Source organism: Nicotiana sylvestris, chromosome 5 (genome assembly GCF_000393655.2).
Source record: "Nicotiana sylvestris chromosome 5, ASM39365v2, whole genome shotgun sequence".
In the NCBI taxonomy this organism is placed as follows: Eukaryota; Viridiplantae; Streptophyta; class Magnoliopsida; order Solanales; family Solanaceae; genus Nicotiana; species Nicotiana sylvestris.
In genome coordinates, this window is record NC_091061.1 from 115,905,789 (window position 1) to 115,920,087 (window position 14,299).

Sequence of the window (14,299 nt, forward strand, 5' to 3'; positions counted from 1 at the left end):
ACCTTATTTGTAGCACTCTAGATGCTCATGTAGTCATGACTCTAGGTTCTGCGATATCTTTAGACTTCGTTGTTCGATATTATTTTACTTTACTTCAGACTTATATCGGTTTCATTGTTAATATTTGGATTTCAACTGTTAAAATCGGTTTAGTATCTATTTCACGTCGGTCTGCCTAGCAAGTGGATATTAAGCGTCATCATAACTACGAAGTTAGGATTCCGAGTCGTAACAAATTCTTAAGCCTTTGAAAGTTTTATCCAAATATTATTCTTATTATTTATGTTTTACTTTCACTTAATATAAACTAAATTTTTATTTAAGTTTTTAATACTTTACTCATTAAAGTTTGATGTCTAATTTATTTATTTATAATTTAGAAGTTTCATAACATTCAAATAAAAATTATGGTTTAATATATTTATTAATTTTATAGGACATAATTTATTTTACAAAACATGGCTCGACGCAATATTTATAAGCCCGACCCATCGGGGCCAAAATTAGACCCCAAAGACCAGCTCGCTTAAGCTTAGTAAAATTAACCCGTACCGAACTAGTACCGAGATTGGTCTGGCTATTTTTCCCCAGGGTTGGTCTGGACCAACCCGACATGTTGATACCATTTATAATGGTTAGAAAAAGTAAAAAAAAAAAAACAAAATAAAATTAGACCAACTATTTATATAAAAATCCTAATAATAAATAAGAGTCTGGTGGACTGGGCTCACAATTCAGATCCTACTAAACTTTTTGGGAAATTATGCGATACATCAAATAGATACATTGTATTTATCATTTACAACTATACTTTTAATAAATTTACCATTTATAACTATATTTGAATTTTATAGCAAATTCACAAAATAAGAGATTAATTGTTTTGAACAGAAACAAGAGGTTAACGTGCTTGTAGTTTAGTTTGCTAGAGCCTTTACTTAGTTACTAGAGGTTTTGAGGACAATTTTTGTTACAATTATAAATGATAATTAGACAAAGTATATCTAATGGGCTCTAAACGATGGTGCTTTAGCAAAATTCCTAAAACTTCTTTCTACTTGTTCATCCCAATCATGGTTTGGTTCCTTACCAAAATTGCTAGTTTCACTTTTTAGAAGCTCCTTTCACTTCCGAGTGGCAAATCACTACCAAACGCCTCACTCCCTTTCTCCCCTTTTCCTTGCTTCCATTCCAAAGCCCCCAACCAAAAATCTACTCTGCTCTTCCCTCCATATTATACATACTTGCACCATGTAGAATACTACAAACTACAAACACTAAAAAATTTCTTATCTTCATTTACAATCCCAAATTTCATAAATTCCCACAAATTACTGAAAAGACAAAAGCTGCCTTATTTATGCGCTTCTTATTATTATCGCCCCTTCTTGTTAACCCAGTGATCAAATTCTCCAATTCCAACGCGCTTCTTGGGTTAGGATTCCAATTATACCCCCGTCACTCTCGGTATTTACGATCGCCCATTACAATGGCGTCGGCGAAACCAAAGCCGGCGGCGGCGGTGAACAAGTTTCCGGTAGAGGAGGAATGTGTGGGTATAGCGAGGAAGTGTTGGATCAAGTTCAAGAGAGAGTCTACGTTCGCACTCTACACTCCGTTTGTGGTTAGTTTGGCATCAGGAACCCTAAATCTGGATACTTTCCGCCATTACATTGCTCAGGATGTTCACTTCCTCAAATCCTTCGCTCAAGCGTCAGTTCTTCACTTCCTTTTCTTTAAATAATAAATAATAAATGTTACTCCTTAGAAAATGTTTCAGTGATTATGTATTTCTTTTTTCTGTTACTGCAGTAATTGGTTGGTGCTTTAAAGTGTAAATTTATGTTAGAATATTTTTTTAGTAATTACTCCCTCCGTTCCCCAAAATTGTGATGCAAAGAACTTTTGAACTTGTAGTTGAAATATGCTATAGATATTTGTGTCGCTATGAATCATCTCACTAAGGCTAAAGCAAGAAGCTTAAAGTTAATTTGTTTCTATATATAGAAATGTATCATTTTATGTTTGGACAAACTAAAAAGCAAAGAGTATCACATAAATTTGAGAAAAAGGGAGTATATGTTTTTCTTCTGTCTGGTACCGTTAATTATCTTTGGCTGGTGGAAATGATGTCATTTGTGTTTATTTGTGATTTCTTGTTTTTATTGTTTTTATAAGTACTGTGTTTATTTGGTTTCTAAGGAAAATCAAGAAAGTTGCTACCTTCTTTGTTGTATTATTTATTTCCTTTTCTCCAGGCGTATAAGGGCTTATGGAATAGCATTTTATGTGTCTTAACTTTATTTTTCAGGGAAAGAAAATGGGATTTAACTAACAGAAAGAAAAGGGAATGTCTATCTGACATTTGAAAGAATGTGGACTTAGTCCATCTACATAGAAGAGGATCTTTAATTTTGTTAGTTGGTCAAAATGTACAAGAAGTGGCACTAAAAATATCTATCCATTTCAACTAAAATGTACTAGAAGTATGAAATTCATTCCTGTGGAGAAATCCAATTTACAGGCCTGAATATGGCTAGTGGATTACTTTACCCTTTAAGGGAATGTCTGCTAGAGTTTCGGCATGTTCAGGTAAAATAAAGCATTAAAGTTGTGGAGGGGAAAAATATACATGAAAATAACTTTTTTCTGGTTAAGTGAAAGAAAAAGAACAACCTAAGAGAAGAAAAGGAAAAACAAAATGCTAGATGTTTTTCTGGTCGATTTGTCTTTTCATTCTCTGACTTGGTCGGCCTTTTCCGAACTTTTGTTGTGATCAATCTCCAATTTCTCTCCAATGCTAGATGTAAACTTAAAGGGACAAGACAATAGTCTGTCTCGATTCTTCTCTACAAGTTTAAAGTTAAAACTTCTAAGTCCTCTCTCCTTTGTTTTTCCTTTTTGTTTGCTCTCTTATCTTCTACAGGATTTCTTTTACCTCCACTTAATGGTATAACTTCTTCTTTTTTGAAGTATTTTCATCCAGACTATCCATTATTTTGGTCCTTTATTTTTTGCCAGAAATTGCTACGATTTTGCAAGGGTGTATCCAGTCAAGACCTGGGGGTGAAATTCCCCCACCCATAGTTTAAGGACCGTAAAATGAATTTCAACCTTATTCTCATTTTTAGGTCTCTTTTGGTAATGAATTATATGTACTCTTTCTTAAAGTTCTTCTATTCACATTGTTTTGCTAGGATGCCGGAATTTTTTTGGGTTTAGTGGTTTTGATGCTCTATGTTATTGCTAATAATTGTAAGAGTTTGGACTAATGATCGATTTTTGGGGGCAATAAGATCTGTTTTTGCATGGTCTTTGCTGGTCGTGTAATAATTTTATTTCATGTCTTTCTTCTGCTAAGAAGTTTGTTAAGATTTAAAAAAAAAACCTGCAGGTATGAAGCTGCAGAAGAGTGTACTGATGATGACGATGCGAAGGTTGGCATTAGTGAATTGCGGAAGAATGTTATTGAAGAACTTAAAATGCATGATTCAGTTTTAAAAGTAAGATATGAGTCACTGACCCAGTTTCTTTTCCATTAAATTCAAGTTTCTCATTCACCACTTTGTGATTAGTATGGCCATGTCCACAAATTTCCTGTTGCTTCTTTCCTCCTGAGAGATATGGTTGACTTTAACCTCAGTCATAGAACTTAAACCCTTGTTTTGAATGCACTGGAAAAGGGATGTTGGATCCTTTTACCCATTTGTATTGTCCGTTCAATTTGCTTTTGCAACAAAACATGAAGCTTTTGCTTAGTTCTAGCGGTAGACGAAGCATACATCTGGCTTTCTTTTAATCTTGAGTAGGCTCGTCGGAAAGGAATGTGATCTGTAATTCTCTTTTTTAATTTATTACCATTTTCCATGTAAGTGAGTACATTCATCTGTCGATGCTTAAAAAAAAAGACTAGGTCATTTATCTTGAAACTTACAGGGACTTTGATGTCTGGGAGAAGTTTGATGTAAAAATTACTTTAGTTATGAACTTATAATTTTGCCAACCTAAGTTACCATCTCCAACTTTAGCTTTTGCATCCTCACTATTCAAAATATTTCTAAGGATAAAGTCAAATCTGGCGACATCACTATATTAAGAGTTTAACTAGTCTTTCAACCTCGAAAAGTTTAGTAGCCTAGAAGGCACTATATACATTTGTGCACAACCTGGTGAAATGGATCTCTGTCGTAACCCATTCAGCAGTATGTTATGTGGACCAGGGTATGGGTGCGGATGTGCGTGTAAGGTTTGCATTTTCCAACCCTTTTTTGTTTAGAATGCGGGGTGGACGATATTTAGGCATTACTTTGAGCATACAACTATCAGTAAATCAATCAATTGAGCCTAATCCCAAATAAAGTTAGGGTCTGCTATGTGAATCCTCTATAATCATTTTGCTGTATTTGGGTCCAATCATTTTAATGTTACTTTTATTAGTGGTTATCTAAAAGGGAGAAGGTCTGAATTTACCCCTCTACTATTGTATATTGTTTATATTTGTCCTCCGTTATACTTTTCGTTCATTTCATCCCCTACCGTTAACAAACTCTTCAGATTTGCCCCTAACCCTAACGGTCCTACACTGTGGCAGCTGACCTCACCAATTTTTTTCCATCTCAGCTGCCAAGTCAGATTAAAAAAAAAGATGCCAAGTCAGATGGCCCAGGAGAGAGAACGAAATAAAAGAGAGGAAAGAAAAGGTGGCAGAGTCTTCGATCGGGTCTGAAACATTCTCCGGCGTCGTTTAAAAACAGGCTTACTTATTAAAAATAGCATGTAAAAGCGGGGGTTGATCTTGTGGTTGGGAAATAAATGAGGACTGCATTCAGGATATCTGAGATTACTATTTAGTATGTGCCTTATTTTATTTGTTTTTTCTAATCCAATTGACTGCCCGCACTTGGGATATGAGAGAGTCATCTTCTTCTGCAAATATACTACAAATATTTCTTCTTTCACTTTATATTTGCGTTGTCCGTGCTCTTCAAAAAGATTGAGAATACAGTTATGAGTAGATTTTTCATTCTGAATTTTTCTTTATGAACACAAATATAAATTCCTTTGCCGTTTCCCTTTACCGATTTCAATTTTATACCTGCAACCTTGAGGGACTTAGCTTCAGAGCACTTTCATTTGTTATAGTTGAAGCCAATATTTGAACTTGTAGCTGAAATAGTCAAGTTTGTCTTCCATGGCCAAATAGTTGGTCATGGATCTAAACTTACTGCTGGGTTTTCACTATTGTCATTTCTTGCAGTTGTGAATCGCTTCACATTCTGTTAAATTTGATTTTGCTGCCGTGATTACTCCATTGTTGGTTTGACACATCATTTTCCCATATTTTGTGGCCTACGATAAAAAAATCTTTTGAGGTCTAAAAAGAAAGTCAGATCTTGACCCATTCTGTAGTGAATGACATGCGGCTATCTGACTTGGCAGCTGAAATGGACAAAATTGGAGGGATCAGCTGCCACAGTGTATGGCCATTAGGGTTAGGGGCAAATCTGAAGAGTTTATTAATGGTAGGGGCTAAAATGGACGAAAAGTATAACGAGGGACAAACATAAACAATATATTATAGTAGAGGGACAAATTTGAACCTTCTCCCTATCTAAAACTACAGGTTTTCTCAATCTTTCAATTGTCTACACTGGCATACTTTTAGGATACAGTTATTAGCACAAAAGCTATCTCTCTTTTTTTTTTGATGACCGAGAAATCCGTCTGGGGCCGATCCTCTGGACCAACCGCAGCCTTTGAAACTCGGTGGATAATGGGCCCGCCCCTCTACCCTTCTCCACTTACAGAAGCTATCTTTATATGCATGTGATAGTTGACCATCTAACATCTGTTTGATGTAAGGTGTGAATAGTCTTTAGATGTAAAGATACCTTGTCTATGTCGGGAGTTTGAGGTCTCAATAGATTATGTATTTGTCAGTCTATATTGAAGTACTTTAAAATATGTTTTTCCAGTGAATTTCACTTATACATCTTGGGCACACGATGGTGTGGATTACGGGGAGAGCTTAGTGGGCATAGCAGGTGGCAAAAAAACAATATAGTTTGACTAGTTCGAAGGAGGGAGAGAAGGATTACAAGAGAGGAGGAAACAAATAAGATAACCGGTTGCCAGGATTTAGTTAATTGATAAGTTTGCTCCTAGTTATCAAATGAGACTGTGGCAACTTTGCAACCAGAGCTTTCTACCAATGAGGTTTCATGCCAAAAGATCATTTTAGTGTCTTTCTTTGCATGCCAGTTAGCCTATATTTTAGTTGCATCAGGTCTTATTAGTTATAGGAAATGGTAATTTATTACTTTGGTAAGTGTATATACACAAGATGGCTTTTTGCTTTTTTGTTTCTTTTTAGGGATAAAGAAAATATATATACCAAAGGATGATTATGGTTGGCAAAAAACACAGATCTACGATTGATGTCGTAGTATAATTAGGCTCAACACTAGGAGACCTTGCAGGTTCTTTTTGAGAAAATGAGAACTGCTTGAGCTAGTGGATAAAATCAGAAACTATTTGTCAAATGATGTTTGGATCTGCAACTAATGTCTTTCTCTTTTTGATATTGGTGGATGTTTTGGTACTTTTTACAAAGTCAAGGATACTCCAGTGGGCATGTTTAACTTTGTTCTGATCTGCTGTAAAAGTGAAGTAACTATTGGTCAAGTAACTGCGTATTTGCGCTCTTACGCGTAGCACGGTGTGTCTTGATAATCAATAATGTTGAGCAAATTCTCTTTTGGGATAATATTACTCGGTGAAATTCTAGTAACCACTTTATATTTGGTGGATATCTTCTTTTTCTTAATGTTGATAGTGAGTTAGGCATACTTTTCGTTTCTGCTGGTTGGTTAGTTCCCTTTTGCTTGTTTAGTCTAGTTTGGTCAAATGGTCATACAGGTTTAAGATGTTGGTGCTTGTTGGTAAGCGAACAAACAAATTGAAGAAGCACTAGGAGGTGCAATCTTCATCAATTCTAGAAATGGTGGTCCTGCCATGTCATTGATGTGATTGTTAGATTTTGGGAAAAAGTTTTCCATATGTCCTCTCTTTTTCTATTGAAAATGGAGAGGACAGGTTGTAATGTTGGAACTAAGAGGTTTTTACATTTGTAAGCTATAGGAAGAACTTGGTTTTCCATGAGTTAGAGCTGTTAAGAGGAATGAATTATCTAATTTTTTGAACGTCAATGCCCTCTGAGAAAACTTCTAAAAATGAGTCTGAGGGATTATTAAGTGGAAAGAATGTCCTTTCCTCAAATTCTACAACTTCTTTTCCCTCTTGTCCAAGTTTTGAGGGCCAAATGAGAACATCACTTGAAAAGGTGAATGGTTGTTCATTGTGGAAATTCATCTTAATTTATACAATTTTCACTTATGCATATCTGTTGTTATGGGTTTCATTTTGTTATTGATTACAGTGAAAAGAGAAGAAATATGGGAGAATTCTCTTTACAGATGCTTATAGTAGAATGAAACGCGCCGGGGTCGCCTTACAGAAGCAATCTTAATAGTAGAAGAGCAATTATTATAATATTCCTTTGTGGCAAGACGGGCCCTAAGTCGGTCAAATTATACGCTTGGTCTATCATTTATGTGTATAAGGCTATAAGCAGTGCTATCCACTCCTTAGTCCTTTGTGCTAGTCAATATAATTTAGGAAGGAAGAATGGTTACACTTCCGTTTGTCTAACTGCTTAATGATCTTTCAATAGTTGGATGCAATAAAGTGAGAGTTTCTTCGTTGACCTCTTAAGGGACATCCTTGTCAATAAAAAGGTCTGGTTATTGTCAGTCATCACCTACTGTTGAAACTGGAAAGATTGGTGCTAATACTTGCTACCCAACATTTGAAACCGTTCAAGCCTGTAATTTCAAAAGCACATTAAGAATGGCGAGGTCTCTAAAGCCTGAAGTATTTCAGAAAGCAAGAAGTCAGTATCATCAACACATTGGAAATGTGAGATCATATGAGCTCATAATAGTGGTTGGCAGTCAAAGATATGGTTGTTTTTTCATAATTTAGGTAATTCCTTAAATCAATTCCTCACTATTTGAGGAAAGAAAAAATCAATTCCTCACTATTCCTTTTGGTCCCAAATTCATCATCTTCCTTTTAGATTTTCTTTCATATTCTTCTTTTTATGGGATAATTAACTTATTGAAAGATATAAATGGAGGTTACAAAAAGATAATAGAATGTCCTTAAGATTAGTTAAAGAGGATTTTAAACCATAAATGTATCCCTTTCCCTTTTCTTTGAAGCTATCTGCAATAGTGATTGCTTCCTTTGAAAGAAAATTCTGCCGTACTAAAATGGCGCATACTTTTCACACTTCTAGAATAGGTAATTTTAACTCTTAACATTACTAAGAGAAAATAACTTCGTCTTATCCTATGCAAACATGACTCGGCAGAGGAAACTAAACACTGCAAAGGCAATTGAAATGAGTATAGATCATAGTTATATGTGATCAGACCTATAACCTCACTGCAGTGGCTTGTAGACTTGCTTTGCTGCGGAAAGCTCAAGTGAAAACCTATTAGTATATTTTTCTTCTTGGATCACTAAGGTCTGTCTGAATTTAATGGGCTATGAAGGACTTGTCTGAAAATTGGTTATGCATTGTGTATAAGACTTAATGCTGATGAGTAGTCAAGGCATTTTGGTAGGTCTTATGTGCTTATTGCAAAGAAAGAATGGGTAAGATATCCTACTTCCTTTTTAGGGATACAGTAGCAGAAAGGATAAGAGAGGAAAATTTTAAGCGAATAGACGAATGGCACTATCTGCAGACTGTTAGTTTATCTGTGCTATCATGGCAAGCTTCTTGATTATCCAATATCCAAGTCATTTCCTGCTATACTTCAGAAATAGCATGATGTCCATGGTTAATGCCCAACTGATTCATCATTGTAGATTCACAGTAGCTAATATTTTGAGCTGCCAAGATGTTTATATCGTCTGAAAGTACTGTATATTTAAGCACTTCACACATAGCACACACGAGAGCTTCATATTGAGTTTTATTTTCATTTCTATTCGAGAAAACACAATCTCAGTATCTCTCTCGAGTGTAACTAATTTGGCAAGGAAGTTAAGAGGTGTTGTTACTGATAAGTGATAGCAACCATTGTTAACAGTTAATGTTTATGATCATCTTGAGTCCTCTGTAGCAAAGTACATTCTAAACTCTCTTATGTGCATGTCATGTCTTCTTGCTTGGGAAAATAAATCATTTCACAATCGCTTCTATAGGAGTGGGGCATTGATCTGGTCAAAGAGTGCCCTCTTAACCCTGCAACGGCCAAGTACACAGATTTTTTATCAGCTACAGCTTCAGGAAAGGTCGAAGGAGTAAAAGCTGCTAAACTTGCCACGCCATTTGAGAGAACGAAGTTGGCAGCTTATGCTCTAGGTGCTATGACTCCTTGCATGAGACTTTACGCCTACATTGGTAAGGAGCTGCAAGCGTTCCTCGAGGGAGAGAAAATTCATCCATACAAGAAGTGGATTGACAGTTATACCTCTGAAGGTTTCCAGGTATGTGGCTGTTTATTCTTACTCGCCAAACTGATGAATTCAGCTTGTGACAGATATTTTATGACATAATACACATTTTACTTAACTGAACTCAAGTCTGTTGTTTATTAAATAATAGGCATCAGCTCTGCAAACAGAGGACTTGTTGGATAAACTGAGTGTCCCTTTGACAGGCGAGGAGCTTGACATCATTGAAAAGCTTTATCATCAAGCAATGAAACTTGAAATCGGTTTCTTCTTAGCCCAGCCACTTATTCAGAAAGCTGTCATCCCTTTGTCAAAAGATCACAACCCTGCTGAGCACCGGCTTACAATATTTTCTGATTTCGATTTGACATGCACTGTTGTTGATTCTTCTGCCATCTTGGCTGAAATTGCAATTATAACAGCACCAAGATCTGATCAAAATCGACCAGAGAATCAAATTGCGCGGATGTTGTCGGCTGATTTGAGGAATACATGGGGAGATCTCTCTAAGCAGTACACTGAAGAGTATGAGCAATGTATAGAGAAGATGTTACTTATTGAAAAGGGTAACACTTTTTCTTAATCTTTTGATTTTTTCAACCTTCTGATATCATAATATTGCTAAACAGCTGGAATGAACCTGTTCTAAGAATCTTACTCTTACAGCGGAAAAATTTGATTATGAAAGACTGCATAAAACACTTGAGGAACTTTCTGATTTTGAGAAAAGGGCAAATACTAGGGTGACTGAATCTGGGGTACTGAAAGGTTTAAACCTTGAAGACATAAAACGAGCTGGGCAGCGATTGATTCTCCAGGATGGTTGCACCAACTTCTTCCAGAGCATAATAAGAAATGAAAATCTGAATGCAGACATTCATGTCCTCTCTTATTGCTGGTGTGGCGACCTTATTAGGTCTTCCTTTTCTTCAGGTATTTCATTGCTAAGACAACTTAGTAAAATGGAACTTCAGTTGAACATGTGCATTAATCATAATGTTTCAGTTGGGTACACTAGATCTGCTAAATTTATTGCTGTAGGTTGATTGTTATGGTCGATCTACCTTTTATCAAATCTCTTCTGATTCCTTAGTTGCACCTGGATATGCTAGGAAGTTTGCTAAACTTTTTTTGGTTGCCAAGTGACATTTGTCCCCCTTCGTTGCGCCAATCTTGCTTCCACCCGCTATTCTTTCTTGTACCATGGGAAAGTAAAACACTTTCAAAATGAATGAGAAGAAAGAAGGGGGGGGGGGGAATGGAAAAGAGAGTGGAGGAAAAAGCTGATTTTCCTTGTTTTTCAAATTTACCTTGCTTTCCCCTGTTCTTATTTTTGTGTCAAGCGTTCTCCTTCCTTTTTGACTTATCTTTTCCTCTTAAGCTTAGAGATATGAACATTCTTCATATAGTATTGGCATGCTTATAATAATCTTTAGTTGGGTTCCGAAGCTGATGACATAAGCTCTATTTTGTTTGCGTTATGGTAGAAGTTGAGGGTCTTACTGAACAGTTATCGTTTTTATTTGTCATTAATAATGTGATGTTAAATTTTGTCCTGCCTTTTTGGCTTACAAAGCAGTTCTCTTTTCCTGCCTTTTGCTGAACAGGGGGTATAGATGCTCTGAATGTGCATGCCAATGAGTTTATATTTCAAGAATCTCTATCCACTGGTGAAATTGTTAAGAAAGTTGAATCCCCCATTGACAAGGTTCAAGCATTCAGTAAAATTCGAATGAACTGTAGCAATGATAAAAAAAATCTGACTGTTTATATTGGGGATTCAGTCGGCGACTTACTTTGCTTGCTTGAAGCAGATGTTGGCATTGTGCTTGGTACGAGCTCAAGTCTAAGGACGGTGGGGAATCATTTTGGTGTTTCTTTTGTTCCTCTGTTTGCAGGTGTTGTCCAGAAACAGAAGATGTGCGCTGGGGTAGACTTGTCAAGTTGTTGGAAGGGACTATCTGGTGTTCTCTATACTGCCTCTAGCTGGGCTGAGATACATGCTTTTGTATTGGGGTCATGAATTCTCTTCAAGTTACATATTCACCATGCTTATTAGGACATATGGAGAAATCCTTATATAGTAGATCATACATACAGCTTTGTGGCTAGTTTTAATGCAGGCCCCACAGATCAGTTCTGTTGTTCCATTTTTGTTTTTCTACAGGGTCTTCTGTTCAGAAATGTAAATGTGATTCATTTGGCTGGAGATTCTATATGAATACTGCAAATGTTAAATGTCTGGTGGTTGTTCTATTCTAAAATTTTATTATTACTTCTAGGGTCTTATATATTCTTGGTGAATGGTTCTCAGATAAAGCAAACATACAATGGTTTTGAAGGAGGTGAATTACAGGTTCTCGCTGTTCAATTTTTTCGAGAGGCAGTGTATTGATAATCTAAAATCTTGGCTGGATGACTTGTTTTTGATTCTGCAGCTGTTGGAACGATCATTGTTGGTTCTAGTGAGGTTCTCTGTAATGAATTATGTAGTTACATCTTTCCAGTTTTCATCTGCTTTTCTTGCATGCACAATTTCTTTTCTCCGAGTTTAAAATATATTCGAGCAACCAACCAAAACAAAATAAAATTATTTGAGCAGTTTTAGTTGATTTTTCTTGTGTGTGTTTCTTTCGTGTAGTGTGATCTGAGCATATGACGAAATTTCCAAATATTAATAGCAGTGAGATCATCAGCCTGTATCTATTTAAATTCATAGTTGACTTTTAATGTTGAATATCTATCCTCAAATTTTGTGTGCTTATCATGTTCTCCTCACAATTGGCTGTCAACCATGTGAGAACGTGTTTAAATTGATTAAACTGCGCTTATCTGATTACTTTGAACTGTTCCCAAAACTTTCTGTATATAGTAAAGAGCAAATTATATATTCTCTTCATCATTTTTGCTACATCTATTGCTGAACCTCCCTTTAAACTCCATTGCTGAAGCTGGTATACAATGGCATCACAAAATCCCCATATTGCCATTTTACCAAGTCCTGGTATGGGTCACCTAATCCCTCTAGTAGAGTTTGCCAAACGGCTCATCGCTCAACACCAGTTCTCTATCACTCTTATCCTCCCAACAAATAAACCTATCTCTAAAGATCAGAAAAATTTCCTTGATAATTCTCTTCCCTCTAATTGCATCAATTACCACCTACTTCCTCCAGTTAACTTGGATGACTTGCCACATAATGTCAAAGCGGAAACCCGAATCTCCCTTACTGTTACACGTTCTCTTCCTTCACTACGTGAGTTCTTAAAGTCACTTCTTGAGTCCAAGAAATTATTACTAGTTGCTTTGGTTGTTGATCTTTTTGGTACTGATGCATTTGATATTGCCATTGATTTCAAGATTCCACCTTATATATTACCCTTCTACAGCTATGGCTTTATCTTTGTTTCTTTACTTGCCTAAGCTTGATGCAACTCATGCGTCATGTGAGTATAGGGAGTTGCCTGAACCGGTTATGATTCCGGGTTGTATTCCTATTCATAGAAAGGATCTTCTTGACCCGGTTCAGGACCGAAAGAATGAAGCTTACAAATGGCTTCTTTATCATGCAAAGAGGTATATTATGGTTGAGGGAATCGTAGTGAATAGTTTCAAGGAATTAGAAGGTGGAGCTATTAAAGCTCTTCAAGAAGAACCCGGTAACCCACCCGTTTACCCGATTGGACCACTTATTCAGATGGATTCGGGTAGTAAAAATGATGATGGGTCGGAGTGTCTGACGTGGCTCGATGAACAGCCACGTGGATCTGTGTTATACATCTGTTTCGGGAGCGGTGGGACCCTCTCTCATGAGCAACTTATTGAATTTGCATTAGGACTGCAAATGATTCATAGGCAGTTGAGATTCTTGTGGGTAATTAGATGCCCCCCTAAAGGCACTATTTTAGCCAATGCTACTTATTTTAATGTCCAAGATTCAACAAACCCTCTTGATTTTCTACCACAAGGGTTCTTGGAAAGAACTAAAAGGTTAGGTTTAGTGGTGTCCAATTGGGCCCCACAAGCTCAAATTCTTAGCCACGGTTCAATAGAGAGTATGGAACTCGACGCTAGAGAGTATGGTCCATGGAATACCACTTATAGCTTGGCCACTTTATGCGGAACAAAAGATGAATGCGGTTAAGTTAACCGAGGACATAAAAGTGGCACTCATGAGGCCAAAAGCCAATGAAAATGGAGTGGTGGAAAGATTGGAAATTGTTAAAGTTGGATTAATGCAAGGTGAAGAAGGAAAAAGAGCGCGCATAGAACGAGAGATGTTAAAGATGCAGTAGCTAAAGTGCTGAGTCAAGATGGTTCTTCTACAAAAGTAGTAGCTGAATTGGCTGCAAAATTGAAAAAGAAGGTTGTGCAGTAATTGATTAGCCATTATTTATACAGAAATGTATGCATGTTTGTAATTCCAGGTCTAGTTAGTTACAACCTTGCCGTGATATTGTTTTGCTATTGTAAAAAGTTAGACGCGTATGGATTAATTATTATGACTTGATGTACAGGGATGATACCTATGTACTTATGACCCTTTTTTTTGGGGGTAAATTTTACAAATGGTCACATAACTATGATTTTTTTCACCAATATCATATTACTATATTTTTTCACATAAAACTCATAAAACTTTCACTAACCCACATAAAAATCATAGTGACCGAAAAATACAACTTTCCAGTAGTATTTTCGTATTTCACTTTTATTATTTATTTTCAATCTAATAAATATTAACCCAACTAAAATAGGAATATATATATAT

General features: G+C 36.2%; 1 protein-coding gene and 1 pseudogene across 1 annotated transcript; both read left to right on the plus strand.

Moving 5' to 3' along the window:
- Positions 1 to 1,092: 1,092 nt before the first annotated feature.
- LOC104217591 (bifunctional TH2 protein, mitochondrial-like) lies at positions 1,093 to 11,803 on the plus strand. Its single transcript, XM_009767878.2, has 6 exons — positions 1,093 to 1,713; positions 3,395 to 3,503; positions 9,277 to 9,561; positions 9,680 to 10,094; positions 10,195 to 10,461; positions 11,136 to 11,803. The coding sequence occupies exons 1-6, from the start codon at positions 1,361 to 1,363 to the stop codon at positions 11,549 to 11,551; spliced, it is 1,845 nt and encodes a 614-aa protein (XP_009766180.1). The 5' UTR covers positions 1,093 to 1,360; the 3' UTR covers positions 11,552 to 11,803.
- Positions 11,804 to 12,405: 602 nt separating this feature from the next.
- Positions 12,406 to 14,015, plus strand: LOC104217590 (hydroquinone glucosyltransferase-like; annotated as a pseudogene).
- The last annotated feature ends 284 nt before the right edge of the window (positions 14,016 to 14,299 follow it).

Coding starts and splice junctions, on each gene's coding strand:
- LOC104217591 (XM_009767878.2), top strand. CDS start 1,361: ATGCGCTTCTTATTATTATCGCCCCTTCTTGTTAACCCAGTGATCAAA. Junction 3,504..9,276: donor TGCATGATTCAGTTTTAAAA/GTAAGATATGAG, acceptor TCGCTTCTATAG/GAGTGGGGCATTGATCTGGT. Junction 10,095..10,194: donor GATGTTACTTATTGAAAAGG/GTAACACTTTTT, acceptor TTACTCTTACAG/CGGAAAAATTTGATTATGAA.